Source organism: Grampus griseus, assembly GCF_964374135.1.
Source record: "Grampus griseus genome assembly, chromosome: 10".
NCBI classification, from domain to species: Eukaryota; Metazoa; Chordata; class Mammalia; order Artiodactyla; family Delphinidae; genus Grampus; species Grampus griseus.
In genome coordinates this window covers 92503867-92526351 of record NC_139004.1, presented here as the reverse complement: position 1 = coordinate 92526351, position 22485 = coordinate 92503867, and the positions used below count along the sequence as shown (strand labels likewise).

Sequence of the window (22485 nt, the reverse complement as noted above, 5' to 3'; positions counted from 1 at the left end):
TGGCTTGCTGGATCTTAGTTCCCCAACCAGGGATTGAACCTGGACCACAGCAGTGAAACATCGAGTCCTAACCAGTGGACCGCCAGAGAATTCCCGAGATAATGCTTATTTGTTAGATTTAGTTACATATAAATCTTTATTTTTGATATTCTGGTAAAGTTATTTGGTAAGTCAACTGGAAGTTGAAGACCTTAAGAGAGATATTTTTCTGCAGAGACTGAGTCAGTGTTTTTCTAGAGGCATCATAGCTAACCTCAGCTTATTCTGGGTTGCTTTGAGGTGGCAGCTGCTCCCTGGTGGTTACCTGTTAAAGGCGCTAACTGGAGACACCCAGAAGGGCCCGACTCTACTGTCCTGCACAGGTGAGGCTGGTGGGTCTTTCCCCAGATGACATGTTTCATTCCAAAATAGGTTCCTATGCTGTTGAAAAGAAACTCAGTGGCTGTCTTGTATAAAAGAGTGAGTATGAAAAACTCTACTGACTTGGTCGGTAGGAAAATAGGATGGCAGGAAATACTGTATGTACAGACCCAAACATAGCACCTAGCTCACAGAGAGCTCTTAATAAGTGGCCTTCCTCCTCCCTCATTTGGCCTGTCAGAGGGTTCCCTCTTGGAGATTTTTTCCCCCTTTGACAGGCCTATTACAAATCTCATGACATGTTTAACCTTTACAACTTGTCTGTTTGCTCTCCCTCATGAGTGGGTCATTGAGAGGAAGGAGACCATCTGTCTTACAGATAAGTGGTGGTGTCCTGCCAGGTGGCCGCGGTAGAAGCTCATCCCTTGGGTTTAGGACTCATGTTGTCTCCAGTCCAGGACTGACATACTTTGAAGCCACCGTCTGACCGAAAAACCACAGAGCTGCAAGTCGGTCAGCAAGTCTCCAGGGTGGCAAAGAAATAATTATCTCAAGCAAAAATGGATAGCACTTTAAGCCCTGAAGACGCAGAAAGGTTTGGGTCAGGACTCAGCATCTCAACAGCCCAAGAAAACTGTTCTCCTAACCCAATTTTTCAGATGGGATTTTCGAGCTTCTATTTTTGACAACATTCCCGGTTATTGACCTCATTGTCAGGAATCTGGAAGTGCATGAAGTTCAGCTTTAGGGATATAGCCCCTTGAAAACATCAGAAATCTTTCAAAGCCTGAGGTGGTAGCCTCTGTGGTAGAAATAGGCCATGAGGTGGAAAGTTGTAGGATTCTTGGGTACCTCAGGTTGACGGCCTCTTAGGTCCCAATTATTATCTTCTTTCCTGAATTTAATAGTAGAAGAAAAAGTGAAGGGTAGAAGGAAAAGTGAGAGTGGAATGTATTATATCCACTGAGTGAGTCCTTCTGAGAAAAGTGCATGTCTTAATATCAGTGTTGAAAACAGTGACTGGCATGTAATAGGTACTCAATAAACGCTTTTAAAGAATAAGTGAAAGTTGTGTAATTACTGTAGGGAATTCAAAGATGCTTAAGAAATAGCCTAGGAATGTAGAGTCCACCTGAGAAAGAGTGAGCAGGGAATTAAAGTTATCTGGTGCTGGGTAAATATGTTTATCCCCTTACTCTCAAACTTTCCCCCTAACCTTCCCTACCCCTCTATACTTTTAGAAAAAATAAAGATTTATTTGGAATCTGCTAGATTCCTCACTTGCTAGAGTGAGGCACATATAGCTGACTCATCTATAGCAGAAAGAGACAAAGTTTAAGGCCAAGTATCACAGATTGGATTCTCTGGAAACAGATGCTTAGATAGAGCTTGGTGTGAAGAATATTTGTATAAGGGGATCCACACCTGTGGAAGGGATGGGGAGGAAACAGGATTGGGCAGAGGGAGAAGCCAAGACTACAGTGCAGGTCCAGGACATCCCACCCAGTCCTTGGGGCTCTGGGGTATAAATGACACGTAGGATTTAGCTATGGTGAACTCACACGGCTGCGCCTTTATGCCCCTGCCGTGGTTGGTCCTCGCTGACTGTAAGGCGGCTCTTTGCAGCTCTCCTAAAGGAGCCGAGAGCTGGAAGCTTCTGCTGATGCCACGCCCAGCAGCTGGAAGATCATTCCTTCCTCATAGGGGGATCTGGCTGGTGCGTCTCCACACCTACTGCACCAAGTGAGATTCTCTGGGGGTCCAGGCCTGCATGCAAAGTGAAGAAATGTTTTGAGTCTTGTTCCAAGCGGGATCATAACCTCTTTGGGAGCCTTGGATGTCAGAAACCCGTGGTCGAGGGTGACAGATGTGACCGGGCTGGGGCTGGATTTGGGGACCAGGCTCACCTCAGCATCACAGATTGAGGTGAAGGTGCTGATGGGCACTTTGCTGAAGCCGGTCCTGCCGGTTCCTGTTCCTGTTCCTGTTCTGGTTCCTGCCCTGCTCACTCTGCTCTCGCTGTTCCCCAGGCCAGATCACCCGGTTCTTCACGTCTCCTGGAACGATGCCGTCGCCTACTGCACATGGGCCGGGAAGCGGTTGCCCACGGAAGCCGAGTGGGAGTACAGCTGTCGAGGAGGCCTGCAAAATAGGTACTTGGAGGGTCTCGTCTTTGCCTAACAGTATGTGGACCTTTTTCTAAATATACGGAACTTACTTTGGCTGGACAGTTGGTTTAAAACCACAGCCAGATCGCAGCTTACTCCTGCTGGGCTTTCTTCCTGCCCGTGAAGTTACTTAGGAAACATGGATGCAGGGATCACCACCCCCTGACAGTCTCCCAAAGCCATGTGTGTGGTGAGGTGGGCTACGGCAATTGAGCCGCCATCCCCGTGTCACATAGTCCTCCTTAGAGCCTCCTGGCAGGCTGCCTTGCTTTTTGGATTTTCTTATTTTAGGCATCTCCTGAAGCAGCAATATATCTTTTGCTTCCAGAGCCATGAGACAGAAAACTCATGTTTGGGTCACATCTAGGAAAGGTTCCTTAAAATAACGAAGGCTTTATAAAAAAGTGCGGTGTGATGTTGCCTGATCATGCTTCCATATAAGTCCAGGATGATGTCTGCTTTCCCAGCCTCCTATAAGCCCTTCTTTTAGTTCTGTGATTTATTTCAGGCCTCCTGAGTCCTCGGGAGAGACCAAGGTTGTTGTGAACTTGACATGAACTGGTTGTGCGGAAGTTAAAAAAAAATCCTGATTAAAAGCTTTATGTATTTTTTTTTTTTTTAAAAATAGCTCACTCGGAACAAGCAAGCAATGTTCTCTCTTTCACTGCCTTCCTCCTCTTGACTTTCGTCCAGAAGCCTGTGTCTGTTTGACAGGCTGATGCCTGTGTCTCTTCTGACAGACTCTTCCCCTGGGGCAACAGACTGCAGCCGAAGGGCCAACATTATGCCAACATTTGGCAGGGCGAGTTTCCTGTGACCAACACCGGAGAGGACGGCTTTCGAGGGACTGCGCCTGTGAGTAGCGAGGCTTGTGACGGATGGCGGCGGCTGCAGCGCACCGAGAAACCACCAGCAATGAGTGAAAGCGCTGCTCGCTCTCTGCCCCACGTGCTGCCCCCTTCCTGCCTCCGTCCACCACCGCACGTAGCAAATACTAATAATTAACCAGACGTTCTTTTTCTGTAACACCTTTTTCCTTCCGATTCCATAACACTTGTTGTGGAAACTTTGAAAAAACAAGAAGTGTACAGAGGAGAAAATTGAAAGGATCTGGAATCCTACCCCCCAGAGATAGGTAACCCCTGTTAACGTTTAGGTGCATTTCCCCCCATTCGTCTCCTATGTTGATGATGCTCCTAATGGCTAGTAGTTAGTGAGCACTTGCAGAGTGCCAGGCATGTTGCTGAGCCATTTGCATGAATTATCTCATTTAATGTCTCTTCAGCTCTGTAAGGTAGGTACTGTTATCCCCATTTTCCAGGTGAGCATTCTGAGGCACACAGAGGTTAACTAACTTGCCCAAGGTTATACAGCTGGAAAGCAGCACAGCTGGGATTTGAACCAGGTCGGTTTGTTTTCAAAGGCCATGCTCTTAACTACCACAGATGCCAGCATAAATGTTTCTGGTGTATATGTGCCTATATATTTTTTACATATTGCTTTTGGGTCATACTATAATATTTAAAATCCTACTGTTTTTCCCTGTGTAATATCAGCAACATTTTATCTGTCATTAGCAGTTCTTCACAAATACATGTCTTTTAGCAGCTGGATAACTTGTCATTTGAATGAACCCTAATTTATTTACCTCTTATTTTTGCAAATTTATATCTGTTTTTCTGCTAAACAACAATGAACATCTTATGCATAGATATTAAATTGTATCTCTGATGATTTTTTAAAACATTATTATTGGAATATAGTTGATTTACAATGTTGTGTTAGTTTCTGCTATACAGCAGAGTGAATCAATTATACATATACATATATCCACTCTTTTTTAGATTTTTTTTCCACGTAGGTCATTACAGAGTATTGAGAAGAGTTCCCTGTGCTATACAGTAGGTCCTTATTAGTCTGATGATTTTTTAAAAGATAGATTCCTAACAGTGAAATTAGTGAGTCAAAGACTAGAAAACTTTCTTCATAAGGGTTTCAGATATATAACCAAACTCTTTTCCAGACTGTGTATCGCAAGTTTCCCTCCATGAGTGTTCCTTTCTTTCTGCTCTTTTGTCAGCAAAACCATACATTAATGAAGCAATGTTAAAAGCATTTCGTTTTCTCTCTCTTTTTTTTTAAACATCTTTATTGGAGTATAATTGCTTTACAATGGTGTGTTAGTTTCTGCTTTATAACATAGTGAATCAGCTATACATTTACATATATCCCCATATCACCTCCCTCTTGCATCTCTCTCCCACCCTCCCTATCCCACCCCTCTAGGTGGACACAAAGCACTGAGCTGATCTCCCTGTGCTATGTGGCTGCTTCCCACTAGCCATCTGTTTTACATTTGGTAGTATATATAAGTCCATGCCACTCTCTCACTTCGTCACAGTTTACCCTTTCCCCTCCCCATGTCCTCAAGTCCATTCTCTACGTCTGCGTCTTTATTCCAGTACTGCCCCTCGGTTTTTCAGAACCTTTTTTTTTTTTTTAGATTCCATATATATATATGTTAGCATACGGTATTTGTCTTTCTCTTTCTGACTTACTTCACTTTGTATGACAGACTCTAGGTCCATCCACCTCATTACAAATAGCTCAATTTCGTTTCTTTTTATGGCTGAGTAATATTCCATTGTATATATGTGCCACATCTTCTTTATCCGTTCATCTGTCGATGGACACTTAGGTTGTTTCCATCTCCGGGCTATTTTAAATAGAGCTGCAATGAACATTGTGGTACATGACTCTTTTTGAATTATGGTTTTCTCAGGGTATATGCCCAGGAGTGGGATTGCTGGGTCGTATGGTAGTTGTATTTGTAGTTTTTAAAGGAACCTCCTTACTGTTCTCCGTAGTGGCTGTACCAGTTCACATTCCCACCAGCAGTGCAAGAGGGTTCCCTTTTCTCCACACCCTCTCCAGCATTTATTGTTTCTAGATTTTTTGATGATGGCCATTCTGACTGTTGTGAGATGATATCTCATTGTAGTTTTGATTTGCATTTCGCTAATGATTAATGATGTTGAGCATTCTTTCATGTGTTTGTTGGCAGTCTGTATATCTTCTTTGGAGAAATGTCTATTTAGGTCTTCTGCCCATTTTTGGATTGGGTTGTTTGTTTTTTTGTTATTGAGCTGCATGAACTGCTTATAAATTTTGGAAATTAATCCTTTGTCAGTTGCTTCATTTGAAAATATTTTCTCCCATTCTGAGGGTTGTCTTTTGGTCTTGTTAATGGTTTCCTTTGCTGTGCAAAAGCTTTGAAGTTTCATTAGGTCCCATTTGTTTATTTTTGTTTTTATTTCCATTTCTCTAAGACGTGGGTCAAAAAGGATCTTGTTGTGATTTATGTCATAGAGTGTTCTGCCTATATTTTCCTCTAAGAGTTTGATAGTTTCTGGCCTTAAATTTAGGTCTTTAATCCATTTTGAGCTTATTTTTGTGTATGGTGTTAGGGAGTGGTCTAATCTCATACTTTTACACGTACCTGTCCAGTTTTCCCAGCACCACTTATTGAAGAGGCTGTCCTTTCTCCACTGTACATTCCTGCCTCCTTTATCAAAGATAAGGTGACCATATGTGTGTGGGTTTATCTCTGGGCTTTCTAGCCTGTTCCATTGATCTATCTTTCTGTTTTTGTGCCAGTACCGTACTGTCTTGATTACTGTAGCTGTGTAGTATAGTCTGAAGTCCGGGAACCTGATTCCTCCAGCTCCGTTTTTCGTTCTCAAGATTGCTTTGGCTATTCGGGGTCTTTTGTGTTTCCATACAAATTGTGAAATTTTTTGTTCTAGTTCTGTGAAAAATGCCATTGGTAGTTTGATAGGGATTGCACTGAATCTGTAGATTGCTTTGGGTAGTAGAGTCATTTTCACAATGTTGATTCTTCCAATCCAAAAACATGGTATATCTCTGCATCTATTTGTATCACCTTTAATTTCTTTCATCAGTGTCTTATAATTTTCTGCATACAGGTCTTTTGTCTCCTTAGGTAGGTTTATTCCTAGATATTTTATTCTTTTTGTTGCAATGGTAAGTGGCAGTATTTTCTTGATTTCACTTTCAGATTTTTCATCATTAGTGTATAGGAATGTAAGAGATTTCTGTGCATTAATTTTGTATCCTGCTACTTTACCAAATTCATTGATTAGTTCTAGTAGTTTTCTGGTAGCATCTTTAGGATTCTCTATGTATAGTATCATGTCATCTGCAAACAGTGACAGCTTTACTTCTTCTTTTCCGATTTGGATTCCTTTTATTTCCTTTTCTTCTCTGATTGCTGTGGCTAAAACTTCCAAAGCTATGTTGAATAAGAGTGGTGAGAGTGGGCAACCTTGTCTTGTTCCTGATCTTAGTGGAATGGTTTCAGTTTTTCACCATTGAGGAAGATGTTGGCTGTGGATTTGTCATATATGGCCTTTATTATGTTGAGGAAAGTTCCCTCTATGCCTACTTTCTGCAGCGTTTTTATCATAAATGGGTGTTGGATTTTGTCAAAAGCTTTTTCTGCATCTATTGAGATGATCATATGGTTTTTCTCCTTCAATTTGTGAATATGGTGTATCATGTTGATTGATTTGCGTATATTGAAGAATCCTTGCATTCCTGGAATAAACCCCACTTGATCATGGTGTATGATCCTTTTAATGTGCTGTTGGATTCTGTTTGCTAGTATTTTATTGAGGAATTTTGCATCTGTGTTCATCAGTAATATTGGCCTGTAGTTTTCTTTCTTTGTGACATCCTTGTCTGGTTTTGGTATCAGGGTGATGGTGGCCTCATAGAATGAGTTTGGGAGTGTTCCTCCCTCTGCTATATTTTGAAAGAATTTGAGAAGGATAGGTGTTAGCTCTTCTCTAAATGTTTGATAGAATTTGCCTGTGAAGCCATCTGGTCCTGGGCTTTTGTTTGTTGGAAGATTTTTAATCACAGTTTCAATTTCAGTGCTTGTGATTGGTCTGTTCATATTTTCTATTTCTTCCTGATACAGTCTTGGCAGGTTGTGCATTTCTAAGAATTCGTTCATTTCTTCCAGGTTGTCCATTTTATTGGCAATGAGTTGCTTGTAGTAATCTCTCGTGATCTTTTGTATTTCTGCAGTGTCAGTTGTTACTTCCTCTTTTTCATTTCTAATTCTATTGATTTGAGTCTTCTCCCTTTTTTTCTTGATGAGTCTGGCTAATGATTTATCAATTTTGTTTATCTTCTCAAAGAACCAGCTTTTAGTTTTATTTATCTTTGCTATCGTTTCCTTCATTTCTTTTTCATTTATTTCTTATCTGATTTTTATGATTTCTTTCCTTCTGCTAACTTTGGGGGTTTTTTGTTCTTCTTTCTCTAATTGCTTTAGATGCAAGGTTAGGTTGTTTATTCGAGATGTTTCCTGTTTCTTATGGTAGGATTGTATTGCTATAAACTTCCCTCTTAGAACTGCTTTTGCTGCATCCCATAGGTTTTGGGTCGTCGTGTCTCCATTGTCATTTGTTTCTAGGTATTTTTTGATTTTCTCTTTGATTTCTTCAGTGATCACTTCGTTATTAAGTAGTGTATTGTTTAGCCTCCATGTGTTTGTATTTTTTACAGATCTTTTCCTGTAATTGATATCTAGTCTCAGAGCATTGTGGTCGGAAAAGATACTTGATACAATTTCAAATTTCTTAAATTTACCAAGGCTTAATTTGTGACCCAAGATATGATGTATCCTGGAGAATGTTCCATGAGCACTTGAGAAAAATGTGTATTCTGTTGTTTTTGGATGGAATGTCCTTAAGTATCAATTAAGTCCATCTTGTTTAATGTATCATTTAAAGCTTGTGTTTCCTTGTTTATTTTTATTTGGATGATCTGTCCATTGGTGAAAGTGGGGTGTTAAAGTCCCCAACTATGAATGTGTTACTGTCCATTTCCCCTTTTATGGCTGTTAGTATTTGCCTTATGTATTGAGGTGCTCCTATGTTGGGTGCATAAATATTTACAATTGTTATATCTTCTTCTTGGATCGATCCCTTGATCATTATGGAGTGTCCTTCTTTGTCTCTTCTGATAGTCTTTATTTTAAAGTCTATTTTGTCTGATATGAGAATTGCTACTCCAGCTTTCTTTTGATTTCCAGTTGCATGGAATAACTTTTTCCATACCCTTACTTTCAGTCTGTATGTGTCTCTAGGTTTGAAGTGGGTTTCTTGTAGACAGCATATATATGGGTCTTGTTTTTGTATCCATTCAGGCAGTCTGTGTCTTTTGGTGGGAGCATTTAGTCCATTTACATTTAAGGGAATTATCGATATGTATGTTCCTATTCCCATTTGCTTAACTGTTTTGGGTTCGTTATTGTAGGTCTTTTCCTTCTCTTGTGTTTCTTGCCTAGGGAAGTTCCTTTAGCATTTGTTGTAAAGCTGGTTTGGTGGTGCTGAACTCTCTCTCCTTTTGCTTGTCTGTAAAGGTTTTAATTTCTCCATCAAATCTGAATGAGATCCTTTCTGGGTAGAGTAATCTTGGTTTCAGGTTTTTCTCCTTCATCACTTTATATTAGTCCTGCCAGTCCCTTCTGGCTTGCAGAGTTTGTGCTGAAAGATCAGCTGTTAACCTCATGGGGATTCCCTTGTGTGTTATTTATTGTTTTTCCCTGCTGCTTTTAATATGTTTTCTTTGTATTTAATTTTTGACAGTTTGATTAATATGCGTCTTGGTGTATTTCTCCTTGGATTTATCCTGTATGGGACTCTCTGTGCTTCCTGGACTTGATTAACTATTTCCTTTCCCATATTAGGGAAGTTTTCAACTATAATCTCTTCAAATATTTTCTGAGTTCCTTTCTTTTTCTCTTCTTCTTCTGGAACCCCTGTAATTCAAATGTTGGTGCGTTTAATGTTGTCCCAGAGGTCTCTGAGACTGTCCTCACTTCTTTTCATTCTTTTTTCTTTATTCTGCTCTGCAGTTGTTATTTCCACTATTTTATCTTCCAGGTCACTTATCCATTCTTCTGCCTCAGTTATTCTGCTATTGATCCCATCTAGAGTATTTTTAATTTCATTTATTGTGTTGTTCATCATTCCTTGTTTCATCTTTAGTTCTTCTACGTCCTTGTTAAATGTTTCTTGCACTTAGTCTATTCTATTTCCAAGACTTTGGATCATCTTGACTATCATTCTGAATTCTTTTTCAGGTAGACTGCCTATTTCCTCTTCATTTGTTAGGTCTGGCGGGTTTTTATCTTGCTCCTTCATCTGCTGTGAGTTTTTCTGTCTTCTCCTTTTCTTATCTTACTGTTTTTGGGGTCTTGGGGTCTCCTTTTTGCAGGCTGCGGGTTCGTAGTTCCCGTTGTTTTTGGTGTCTGTCCCCAGTGGCTAAAGTTGTTTCAGTGGGTTGTGTAAGCTTCCTGGTGGAGGGGACTAGTGCCTGTGTTCTGGTGGATGAGGCTGGATCTTGTCTTTCTGGTGGGCAGGTCCACGTCTGGTGGTGTGTTTTGGGGTGTCTGTGGACTTAGTATGATTTTAGGCAGCCTCTCTGCTAATGGTTGGGGTTGTATTCCTGCCTTGCTAGTTGTTTGGCATAGGGTGTCCAGCACTGTAGCCTGCTGGTTGTTGTGTGAAGCTGGGTGCTGGTGTAGAGATGGAGATCTCTGGGAGATTTTTGCTGTTTGATATTATGTGGAGCTGGGAGGTCTCTTGTGGACCACTGTCCTGAAGTTGGCTCTCCCACCTCAGATGCACAGCACTGACTTCTGGCTGCAGCACCAAGAGCCTTTCATCCACACGGCTCAGAATAAAAGGGACAAAAAGTAGAAAGAATGAAAGGCAGAAAGAAAGACAGAAAGAAAGGAAGAAAGAAAGGAAGAAAGAAGGGATGGAGGGAGGGAGGGAGGAAGGAAGGAGGGAAGGAAGGAAAGAAAGAAAGAAAGAAAGAAGATAAAATAAAGTAAGATTAAATAAAGTTATTAAAATAAAAAATAATTGTTAAGAAAAAAATTTTTATTAAAAAGAAAAAAAAATGGACGGATAGAACCCTAGGATAAATGGTGGAAGCAAAGCTATACAGACAAAACTCACACAGAAGCATATACATCCTCACAAAAAGAGGAAAAGGGGAAAAAGTAATAAATCTTGCTCTCAAAGTCCACCTCCTCAATCTGGGATGATTTGTAGTCTATTCATGTACTCCACAGATGCAGGGTACATCAAGTTGATTGTGGAGTTTTAATCCACTGCTTCTGAGGCTGCTGGGAGAGATTTCCCTTTGTTTTCTTTGTTCTCACAGCACCCGTGGCTCAGCTTTGGATTTGGCCCCGCCTCTGCCTGTAGGTGGCCGGAGGGCATCAGTTCTTCGCTCAGACAGGACGGGGTTAAAAGAGCAGCTGCTTTGGGGACTCTGGCTCACTCAGGCCGGGGGGAAGAGAGGGGTACGGAGTGCGGGGCGAGCCCGCGGGGGCAGAGGCTGGCGTGACGTCGCACCAGCCTGAGGCGCGCTGTGCGTTCTCCCGGGGAAGTTGTCCCTGGATCCCAGGACCCTGGCAGTGGCGGGCTGCACAGGCTCCCCGGAAGGGGGGTGTGGAGCGTAACCTGTGCTCGCACACAGGCTTCTTGGTGGCGGCAGCAGCAGCCTTAGCGTCTCATGTGTGTCTCTGGGGTCCGCGCTTTTAGCCCCGGCTCGCGCCCGTCTCTGGAGCTCCTTTAAGCAGCACTCTTAATCCCCTCTCCTTGCGCACCAGGAAACAAAGAGGGAAGAAAAAGTCTCTTGCCTCTTAGGCAGGTCCAGACTTTTCTCCGGACTCCCTCCCGGCTAGCCGTGGTGCACTAATCCCCTGCAGGCTGTGTTCACGCCGCCAACCCCAGTCCTCTCCCTGCGCTCCCACCGAAGCCCGAGCCTCAGCTCCCAGCCCCGCCCGCCCCGGCGGGTGAGCAGACAAGCCTGTCGGCCTGGTAAGTGCTGGTCGGCCCCTATCCTCTGTGGGAATCTCTCTGCTTTGCCCTCGGCATCCCTGTTGCTGTGCTCTCCTCCATGGCTCCGAAGCTTTCCCCCTCCGCCACCCACAGTCTCCGCCCACGAAGGGGCTTCCTAGTGTGTGGAAAGCTTTCCTCCTTCACGGCTCCCTCCCACTGGTGTAGGTCCCGTCCCTATCCTTTTACCTCTGTTTATTCTTTTTCCCTACCCAGGTACGTGGGGACTTTCTTGCCTTTTGGGAGGTCTGAGGTCTTCTGCTATCGTTCAGTAGGTGTTCTGTAGGAGTTGTTTCATGTGTAGATATATTTCTGGTGTATCTGTGGGGAGGAAGGTGATCTCTGCGTCTTACTCTTCCGCCATCTTCCCCTCATCCGCCTGTTTGTAGATTTTTTGATGATGGCCATTCTGACTGGTGTGAGGTGATACCTCATTGTAGTTTTGATTTGCATTTCTCTAATGATTAGGGATGTTCAGCATTCTTTCATGTGTTTGTTGGCAGTCTGTATATATTCTTTGGAGAAATGTCTATTTAGGTCTTCTGCCCATTTTTGGATTGGGTTGTTTGGTTTTTTGTTATTGAGCTGCATGAGCTGCTTGTAAATTTTGGAGATTAATCCTTTGTCAGTTGCTTCATTTGCAAATATTTTCTCCCACTCTGAGGGTTGCCTTTTCTTCTTGTTTATGTTTTCCTTTGCAAAAGCTTTTAAGTTTCATTAGGTCCCATTTGTTTATTTTTGTTTTTATTTCCATTTCTCTAAGACGTGGGTCAAAAAGGATATTGTTGTGATTTATGTCATAGAGTGTTCTGCCTTTGTTTTCCTCTAAGAGTTTGATAGTTTCTGGCCTTACATTTAGGTCTTTAATCCATTTGGAGTTTATTTTTGTGTATGGTGTTAGGGAGTGTTCTAATTTCATTCTTTTACATGTAGCTGTCCAGTTTTCCCAGCACCACTTATTGAAGAGGCTGTCTTTTCTCCATTGTATATTCTTACCTCCTTTATCAAAAATAAGGTGACCATAGGTGCATAGGTGTATGTGTGGGCTTTCTATCCTGTTCCATTGATCTATCTTTCTGTTTTTGTGCCAATACCATACTGTCTTGATTACTGTAGCTTTGTAGTATAGTCTGAAGTCCAGGAACCTGATTCCTCCAGCTCTATTTTTCTTTCTCAAGATTGCTTTGGCTATTCAGGGTCTTCTGTGTTTCCATACAAATTGTGAAATTTTTTGTTCTAGTTCTGTGAAAAATGCCATTGGTAGTTTGATAGGGATTGCACTGAATCTGTAGATTGCTTTGGGTAGTATAGTCCTTTTCACAATGTTGATTCTTCCAATCCAAAAACATGGTATATCTCTTCATCTGTTTGTGTCATCTTTAATTTCTTTCATCAGTGTCTTATAGTTTTCGGCGTACAGGTCTTTTGTCTCCTTAGGTAGGTTTATTCCCAGGTTTTTTTTTTTTTTTTTTTGCAGTACGCGGGCCTCTCACTGTTGTGGCCTCTCCCATTGCGGAGCACAGGCTCCGGACGTGCAGGCCCAGCAGCCATGGCTCAGGGACCCAGCCAGTCCGCGGCATGTGGGATCTTCCTGGACCAGGGCACGAACCCATGTCCCCTGCATCGGCAGGCGGACTCCCAACCACTGCGCCACCAGGAAAGCCTGTATTCCTAGGTATTTTATTCTTTTTGTTGCAGTGGTAAATGGGAGTGTTTTCTTGATTTCACTTTCAGATTTTTCATCATTAGTGTATAGAAATGCAAGAGATTTCTGTGCATTAATTTTGTATCCTGCTACTTTACCAAATTCATTGATTAGCTTGAGTAGTTTTCTGGTAGTGTCTTTAGGATTCTTTATGTATAGTATCATGTCATCTGCAAGCAGTGACAGCTTTACTTCTTCTTTTCCGATTTTATTTTTATTTCTTTTATTTCTTTTTGTTCTCTGATTGCTGTGGCTAAAACTTCCAAAACTATGTTGAATAAGAGTGGTGAGAGTGGGCGACCTTGTCTTGTTCCTGATCTTAGTGGAAATGGTTTCAGGTTTTCATCATTGAGAACGATGATGGCTGTGGGTTTGTCATATATGGCCTTTATTATGTTAAAGAAAGTTCCATCTATGCCTACTTTGTGGAGGGTTTTTATCATAAATCAGTGTTGAATTTTGTCGAAAGCTTTTTCTGCATCTATTGTGATGATCGTATGGTTTTTATCCTTCAGTTAGTTAATATGGTTTATCACATTGACTGATTTGCATATATTGAAGAATCCTTGCATTCCTGGGATAAACCCCACTTGATCATGGTGCATGATCCTTTTAATGTGGTGTTGGATTCTGTTTGCTAGTATTTTGTTGAGGATTTTTGCATCTGTGTTCATCAGTGATACTGGCCTGTAGTTTTCTTTCTTTGTGACATCTTTGTCTGGTGTTGGTATCAGGGTGCTGGTGGCCTCATAGAATGAATTTGGGAATGTTCCTCCCTCTGCTATATTTTGGAAGAGTTTGAAAAGGATATGTGTCGTTTTCTCTTAACACAGTCAGGAAAGATGTCTTGTGGCGAGGCAGTAGCACCTTACTGGGTTTGTTGTTACAGAGAATAATTTTCTTTCAACAATCTTTCAAACAGTTGTCATTTTTAAAATATTTGTATTTTTGTTTCAGACAAATATGATTCTTCCAAAATTTATTTATGAATGTAGCACACATATGTTATTTGGAACATGACCAAATGATTCCAGAATTTCAACTGAAATAATAAACAAGTGAGAAAGACTGAGACACTGGAAAAGATGAAGGGTTAGGAGACACTTGACCTATGAGAACTTTTAAAATATTTTGAGCCATATAGTTGTTTTTTTTTTTTTTTGCAGAGTTAATGTAAAAAAAAAAGTTGCATGAGAATATGTTGCCCTTAAATAGGCACATAGGTGCATATGTGTGTGCTTCTAAAATTCTATATATATGAGTTAGGTATATGATAAAGGTACCGACACAAACCAGTGGGAACTGGATGTATTATTCAACAGGCAAAAGGCTAATCAGGCCATCTAGAAGTTGATTCTTCTCAAGTTTCCTTCAAGATCGCTTGTGCTCTCATGGGTGCATAATTTTTTAGTCAGTAAAATGAGTGATTAGAGACCTTGGGGTCTAAACTATCTCAACCTGTTCTCAACCATTTCCTGGGTAAGAAGCCCAGCCAGTATCTCATGGGCCACCTTTTGTTGGCAGAACCGTGCTGCAGGATGAACAGAATAAGGTGCCGGATGAGGTTGCTCATGACACCCCAGGAAAGATGATAGTTGGTGCAGAAGCTGCACAGTGGCCATCACGTGGTTTGAGAAGGGCCTCGGCAGCCTGGAGGTCCCTCTTCAATGGGAGTCTGTGTGAAGTAGGGCCACTGCCCTTAGCCTTGAGGCCTACGGCATGGGCTTCTGGTGGACCACACAAATTATACTAGCGCCTGCCAGTGTTCATAAAAGGCCATGAGCAGCTGTACTGGACAGTTATGAATATTTTACAGCACTTAATGGCTACAGAATTTCTTGTCATTATTTAAGCACATGAGCCTCCAAGGAAAATAGTCATTTATTCTCAAGTCAGTGCACCTTTTCAGAAAACACCAGTTTCCGTATAAAATAAGGATACTTTACAGATATTTCGAGTTGGAACATTTAACTGTGGGTTCAACAGATGTCTGTTTGGAGTATATTCAACAGAACTTACCTGAAGAAGTTGCCATAGAAGTTCCTAAGACAAAATTAGAACAGTTACCAGGAGCCCGCAAATAATCAATTGGAGAAACAGGACCCGTGGAGAAAAAAAGCAGCAAGTTATACAGAGGCCACTTCCACCTGTGTTTGGAATGAGACTTGACGAGATCTATACCTTTAAATTGGGACTGTTTACCCAGAGAATTATCTCAAGTCCTCCATAGCTGCCTTGTTGTGTCCACAGGCCCTGGTCAGTTGAGAGCAGGAATTGAACTTTAATGATAGGATGGACTGCAGTGAAATAGCTCCCTCCCCTGCTATTTTATGTATTTTATTATTTTCACTCTGGTTGTAAACTGAGCAGACTATTCTGACCACAGTGAATTTGAAGAATTGGATTTGTATTTGGTTAGGCCTCTGTTGTACAGTTGTTAGTATGTTTTGGTTTTCATGCCTATCAGCTCATTCACCTGAAAATAAGCATGTTTGAAGTATTTCTCATGTACATTTGTCTTTTAATGAGCTTTCTGGAAGGAAGCTTTGGTTGGTGTGATTAATTTAACCATGAGCGTTTAAAATTTTTATACTCTCGTGGTAATTTTGGGGGTGGTGACCTCCTGATTTTACCTCACTTAAACGTCATATTGTTTAAAGAGGGAAAACCCCTCAAACCTTTGAGTAGATGCTCTTATTTCCTCATGTTATGGTTTAACCGGTCCAGATAGGCTAACTTGCTTGCCCAGTGGTTGCTGCGTGTTGGCACATAAAGGGGACCTCAGGCTGACTGACCTGAGAGCCCCTCCACTCGTCTGCTCTCTGAGCCTGAGAAATGATTCCTTCTTCCAGAACGTTCGTTCCATCTCACTTGCTCTCGCGTCCCTTGCTCCTTCCCTTCTTTCCCTGAAACAACTTATTTTCTCCTTTTCCTTCCTTCTCTTTCAGCTGTTATTCTGTCTTGCTGTTCCTGATCATCTCCAAATTCTTGAAAGGACATTGTATCCTCTGGCCTTTCCTCCTTTACTGTCTCTCTGTCTTTTGAACTCTGACCTCAATTCCCACAAGGCACTTCTACCTTTGTTGAAGAGGGTTCACCTTCAGCCCGAAATCTCTCCCTCTTGGGAGTTCCTGCACCTTTTCTTTCATTATCTTACCTTACTCATCCCACCCTGCCTTTCAGGATTGGATTTTTAATTTTTGGTATCCTCCTCCTTTCTCCCTCATTAAAGCTCATTCATGTCTATGTCATCAAACCCTTCCTGCTTTCATTCGACACTCATGGAATTACTGAATGAAGCAATGAATAGGTACCACTGTTTCCATAATGAATGCTGAGTGAGGAAGCAGAGTGGTAAACGTTTTCAGCTTTCCACCTCGCCTGGATTAAGTTTTTTTTTCGGAGTAGCTTCATAACTTTGAAGTGCTCTGAATTGCCCAAGTGTGAGATGCTTCCATATTTATGTGTCAGTCTAAAACCTTCTGAAGCCAAGTAGAAGTGAATGGTATTCCTTTTAGTTCTATCTCATTAATTGGGGAAAAAAACATGGATTTAAAAAAATACTTTAAAAAAAAGAACCCCAAAGATAACAGTATTTTTTTCATTTAAAAAATAAAAGTTTTCTTCATGTATGAGAATTTCTATTACAATATGTTAGGAAAAATTTTGCGTCCCTAAAATAGCATAACTGTTCTGTACATATTTACTATTCAGTCAAAGATTTTTCTCTCCTCCTCCCCACCCTCCTTCTTACACAAGTGTTGCACTTTGGTACCATGTCTGTGACAGTATTATGTGGCAGACTGTCTGGTCTGCCTTTGAAATGTGATCAAACTACTTGCTGAAGAGCCTGTGCAGCTTACCTCATACTTCCACGTGCCAGAGATTGCAAACCCTCTATGTATTACAAATACGCTCGGTAATGAATTCACATTTTCTTTATAAAAACAAGTCCCCTCAGTGTTGCGATGATAACGACTGAGGCGTAAAGATAAGCTGGTGAGTTGGAAGGGGCTGGTGGAGAGGATAGAATCGGCTTGGGGTCTCTCAGTGCTAAAAAGACATCATGGCCAGCAGAGCTCAGCTCTGATGACAAGACTGATACCGGGTCTAATATGGTGTTTCTGTTACGCTTTTGAAGGTCTGAAGATGGTTTACCCCTCACTCCCCAGTCAGATACAGATTTGACTTATGACCAGTACTAGTCTCTCTATTAGGAATAATTTCATTGACTGTCCTACTATGTAATGTGAACTCTTCTTAGGTTTCTAAACTCCCTTTGAGAGCTCAAAGCTGAAGAATATCTTTGTTTCTACATTGGCCAGATTGTATTTTCACTGTTGGAATGAGAATTAATATTCATACTTTAAAGTAAGAGTTCTTTGTACATGTTTGTACCAAAGAGGTTTTCTAGACAAGATGAGTACTTTGACATTTCCCCCTTTTTTTAATTTTTAGGTTGACGCCTTTCCTCCCAATGGTTACGGCTTATACAATATAGTAGGGAATGCCTGGGAGTGGACTTCAGACTGGTGGACCATTCACCATTCTGTTGAAGAAACGATCATTAACCCAGTGAGTATCAGTCTCAGAGTATGTATTGTGAAGAGGTTACATCCATCCCCTGGGCAGGCTGTGGCAGCAATTTCATGTGTTTCGGGTATTTCTTTTCTATTGACGTTAATCTTGGAATTTCCCCAAAGGGATACTAAGCACTTGTCTCTCATTTCAACCTTAAAGCATTGTGTAGACATGTCTATGGACATTTCATATGCTGCTGGATTGCAATGGTATTAATGATTTGAGGGAATCTGTCTATAACTTTAGAAATTATTTCAGCCTCATAAATGTGATCAAAGTGAGATATATAAATAAGTATGCAAGATGCATTAATGTTTATTAATAACTAGTGAGATCCGGTAGATGGTATTTATCATCCAGCTAATTGCCTGAGTTTTCATTGGTTGAAATTTTGATTGAAGAGCATTGTTTGGAGAAAATGAGAAAGGATGTTTTCTGGGTGAATGTTGAATCAGGAAGTTGAGTCATTTCATGATTATTTGCTGAACTCCACAGTATGAACTCCACAGTTCAGTGCATCATAAACCTTGGGAATTGAGACAACCATGTTTAAGTTTTACCTTTTCTGGCATGGGAGGAATGTTGACTGCAGTTAGTGGACTACTGTGCCTCTAAAACCAAGCTCTCCCAGCAGAATATACAAAAATTGAGACGCTACAAAAACTGGGCATGTGGGTGGGAAGTACTTCCTTTAAAAAGAACATGACTGAATATTTCTTGTGTAAACAGATTGGGGGGAAAATACCATTTAAAAATCCTATCTCTAGCAAACTAGACATTCATAAGTCAGATCCAAGAATGTATATTTATACCCAAACTAGCTAGACTGGGAACTTAATATGTTTAATTTTAAACCTTAACCTCTTGAAAAGGCATAAAAGGTAGTGATAAAGAAAATTAATTCTTTGATCTCTTCTCAGTAGAGTGTTGAACAGCTCAGAGTAATTGAAGAAATTGTCAGACTCTGCCTCGGGCCATTTTTCAGAATACGGGGATAAATTTGTGTGATATGCTTGATTTTTCTTCACAGAATAACACGTGGATTGCTCATGAATAATCTAGAGACAGAAATCTACTTTCTTGGGGGCAGATGAAAAAGCTGAGTTTTTCGGAAACTGTCATTTCCTCCTTGTTTTCCTTGTACTTTCTGGCAGGACTGGTGGAAGTAGTGGTCAAAGACAACCCATCTCTCCAAAATGAGAATAAGGTTGTGAAGTTCTCAGTGGGTTTGTGGTTGGGAGACGCCATTCTCTACTGGCAAGATGTGACTTGGCGTTTGCTGTCAGAATCAGAAATAGAATTTTTTTCCCCCTCAGATTAAAGCATCTGCATGTTTGGAAGGGGGTGCACGAGGCTTCAAAATGCTGGCAAGTTGTGAATGTATCTCTCTGACCATCTGTTGTTGAGCTGGGTGCTTATTGGTTTCAGTTTTATAATTGCTTGTGTTTCTTCTAAGGATTTACAGAAAAATCCATATTTTTCTTGTTTTCCCCAGTCCCGGGCTCTATCTCAGATGTTGTCTTTGGTCTATAAATCATTCTCCTTGTAGGTTTATTCTCTGTCACAGAGGCCTCATTTGCTTCCTTATTTGACTGGGATAAAATTCAACAGTTTTGAGAACTAAATCCCAACTCCCTTGCAAACTCAGACTCTTTCATTGAAATCTTCACAGCTCTCCTTCATTCGTAGAGCCACTGCCTGTCTCTCATCTGCATTACTGCATCAGCTTCCCAGCTGGGCTCCCTGCCGTCACTCTTTCTGCTCTACTGCAGCTGTAATGATCTTTATAGAGGACACACTTAATGCTGTCACTCCTCTGTTTAAAATAAAGTACAAACTCTTGAACATGACTTCTGAAGGCTAAAATAATTTAGCCCTTGCTGATCTCTCAATGGCCACAGCTTTTTCTTCTTCTTTCAACATTTAATTATGAAATGTTACAAAAATTCGGACAAGTACAGAAAATAGCATAACAGATACCTATGATATCGACCATTTTGATTTAACGTATATTGACAGTATATTGTATTTACTATATTTCTTTTAGCTAAAGAACAAGAACAAAAACTAGTCAACACTTGATATTTGTCAGTATTTTTAATTTAAGCTATTCTGGTCAGTGTATAGTGCTATCTCACTGTGGTTTTTTAGTCATTGTATATGTATATTAAAATTTATTTTGGTGAAGTACAGTTGATTTACAGTGTTGTGTTAACTTCTGCTGTACAGCAGAGTGATTCAGTTACACATAAATATACACATTCTTTTTCATATTCATTTCTGTTATGGTTTATCACAGGATACTGAATATAGTTCCCTGTGCTATACAGTGGGACCTTGTTTATCCATTCGAGATATACTAGTTTGCATTTAGTCATCATATATTAAAGTTTGTATCTGACAACTCTCATATCTGGTCACTCTGTTGATCTGCTTCTGTTGTCTGTTGTTCTTGAATTTTGGTCACATCTTGTTTTCTCACATGCCTTGCTATTTTTGATTGAGTACCAGATGTTGTTTAAGAAAAACTGTGGTGATTATTTGAGATCTGGATAGTGGGATCTTTCTCTAGAGTGGACTTACCTTTGCTTCTGGAAACTTCTATTTCATATTAGCTTATTCCAATCACGAATTGAGATGATTTGAAGCTGAGCTTCAGTCCCTGTGAGGGCTAGTTGGGTATAGTTCTTCAGGGTACCAACGAACAGTCTAGGGGTTTTCCATGACTTTTCTTCCTTGTAGGGCGCCGAGCTCCAGGTTTTTCTTCCTTGGTCTATAAGTCTATGCAAAGTTCTTTTCAGCTTCTCAGCATTATAGCTGCTGCCATTGGAATCAATAGACCTCTGGGAAAATAGGCTCGTCTCTCTGGGCTTCCCTTCTCTCTGGGATTTGAGCCCTGCAGTTCCTCACAGCCCTGATAGTTCTCATCTGATCTGTTTAAACTCCCAATTGTCTTTGAGGTCTTTTTTCTTTTTTTAATTAATTAATTAATTTTGGCTGCGTTGGGTCTTCGTTGTTGCGTGTGGGCTTTCTCTAGTTGCGGGGAGTGGGGGCTACTCTTTGTTGCGGTGCGTGGGCTTCTCATTGTGGTGGCTTCTCTTGTTGTGGAGCACGGGCGCTAGGTGTGCGGGCTTCAGTAGTTGTGGCACACACGCTCAGTAGTTATGGCTCGCGGGCTCTAGAGCGCAGCCTCAGTAGTTGTGGCGCACGGGCTTAGTTGCTCTACAGCATGTGGGATCTTCCTGGACCAGGGTTCGAACCCGTGTCGCCTGCGTTGGCAGGCGTATTTTTAACCAGTGCGCCACCAGGCAAGTCCCCTCTTTGAGGTCTTAATTTATTTGCCTTCCTTCCCTGATGGCCTGTGTATTACCAGTGCCTAGCAGAGAACCTGGTACATAATAACTGGTCCTATAATAAAGCCAATTCCAGATACCTAGAATCAAGAGAGTTTGGTTACTCTTCATACTCCAGGTGTTTCAAAAGCAAAGGCTAGTTAAAAACAGATATTTTCAGGAAAAGCTTTGGACCAAAATACCCATGTGATTAGTAAACATTTCAACCCAGGAACTGACCTCTTCAGTGTCATGTGTATCTTTTAGTTCCAAGACTAAATCATAATGGCAAATCATTTTAAATCTTCTTTGGAGAGCTTAGGAAAAGTCAGTGCTCTGTATGCAGAGGCTATTCGGGGATTATCTTTTTCTTGTTCAGTGACTTCCAGGGAGCAAATGTTAATCATTAGTGTTTATTTTATTGGGTAGTCATTTATGGCAAAAGCAGGTGGTGGGAACACCTTGTGTGCTTTGTACACACAATCCTAGGAGAGACTGAGCTATTTGGCCATATGGAGTGAGGGTCAGTTTGGTCTTACCTGGTAGAAGGTTCTTGGGAGTGTGCATGCATGTGTGTGTGTGTTTTCTGGAACTACTTAGGGTGGCATCACCTCTTCCCACACAGATACAATCCAGAGTGTGGCTGTTGATACTACTGTTTTTTTTTCACCCAATAATTATAATAATAAAAGATGATTTGTGGTTTTTTTCCTTTTCACTTACCTAACCCGGAGACCCTTATTAAACTGTGGCAGTGTGTGCTGCTTTCAATAAAAGACTATGTAGAGCTTATATAGCATCCTGATTTCCCACACCTGCATCCTCACTCGCACTACCCTGGTATCATGCTGACTTGTTCGCTGATGATGTGAAAGGATGGAGTGATCTATAATATCTTTCCCACTCTTAGAGGTACACGGTTTCATTCAGGCAGCTTTTTTTCCCTAAGGGAAAGAATTCTAGTCTTAGAATTAGTCACAGTAACTTGGATTATAGCTCTGCCACTTAATAGTAAAGGAATCTCTCTAAACTTAGAATATATCTTAAGTTTCCTTATCTACAAGCTGGGAATAACTATACCTATCTCATGAAATTGTTGGGAAGTTAGATTTGATAATGTTGTATATAAAAATACTTTATACCCCAAAAGTACTATTGTGGTGGTGGTTTACTCTTTTTGTTTAAATTATTTTTGGGTACCTAATTGGGATATTGTATGCTTCTGTTCAGCAGAATTAATGAGGAATGTTGGCCTTTGGAAGCAGAGGGGGAGAAAATGATGTTTATAAATAATGAATGCGTAATATTCCTCCTATCCTTATCTTTTGTTACCATAGTCATCCTTACAATGAAAATCTCACTTCACGGCCCATTAAAGTCCAATGGGAATA

The 22485-nt window shown here is 41.0% G+C and overlaps 1 protein-coding gene across 1 annotated transcript in view; it reads left to right on the top strand.

The window, feature by feature from the left end:
* SUMF1 (sulfatase modifying factor 1) overlaps positions 1-22485 on the top strand; it is a 111605-nt gene that overhangs the window by 53610 nt on the left and 35510 nt on the right. Inside the window, exons 4-7 of the mRNA XM_082664556.1 lie at positions 280-362; positions 2391-2513; positions 3269-3383; positions 17640-17756. Coding sequence (XP_082520682.1) covers positions 280-362; positions 2391-2513; positions 3269-3383; positions 17640-17756 — 438 coding nt within the window. The remainder of the gene's footprint in view (positions 1-279; positions 363-2390; positions 2514-3268; positions 3384-17639; positions 17757-22485) is intronic.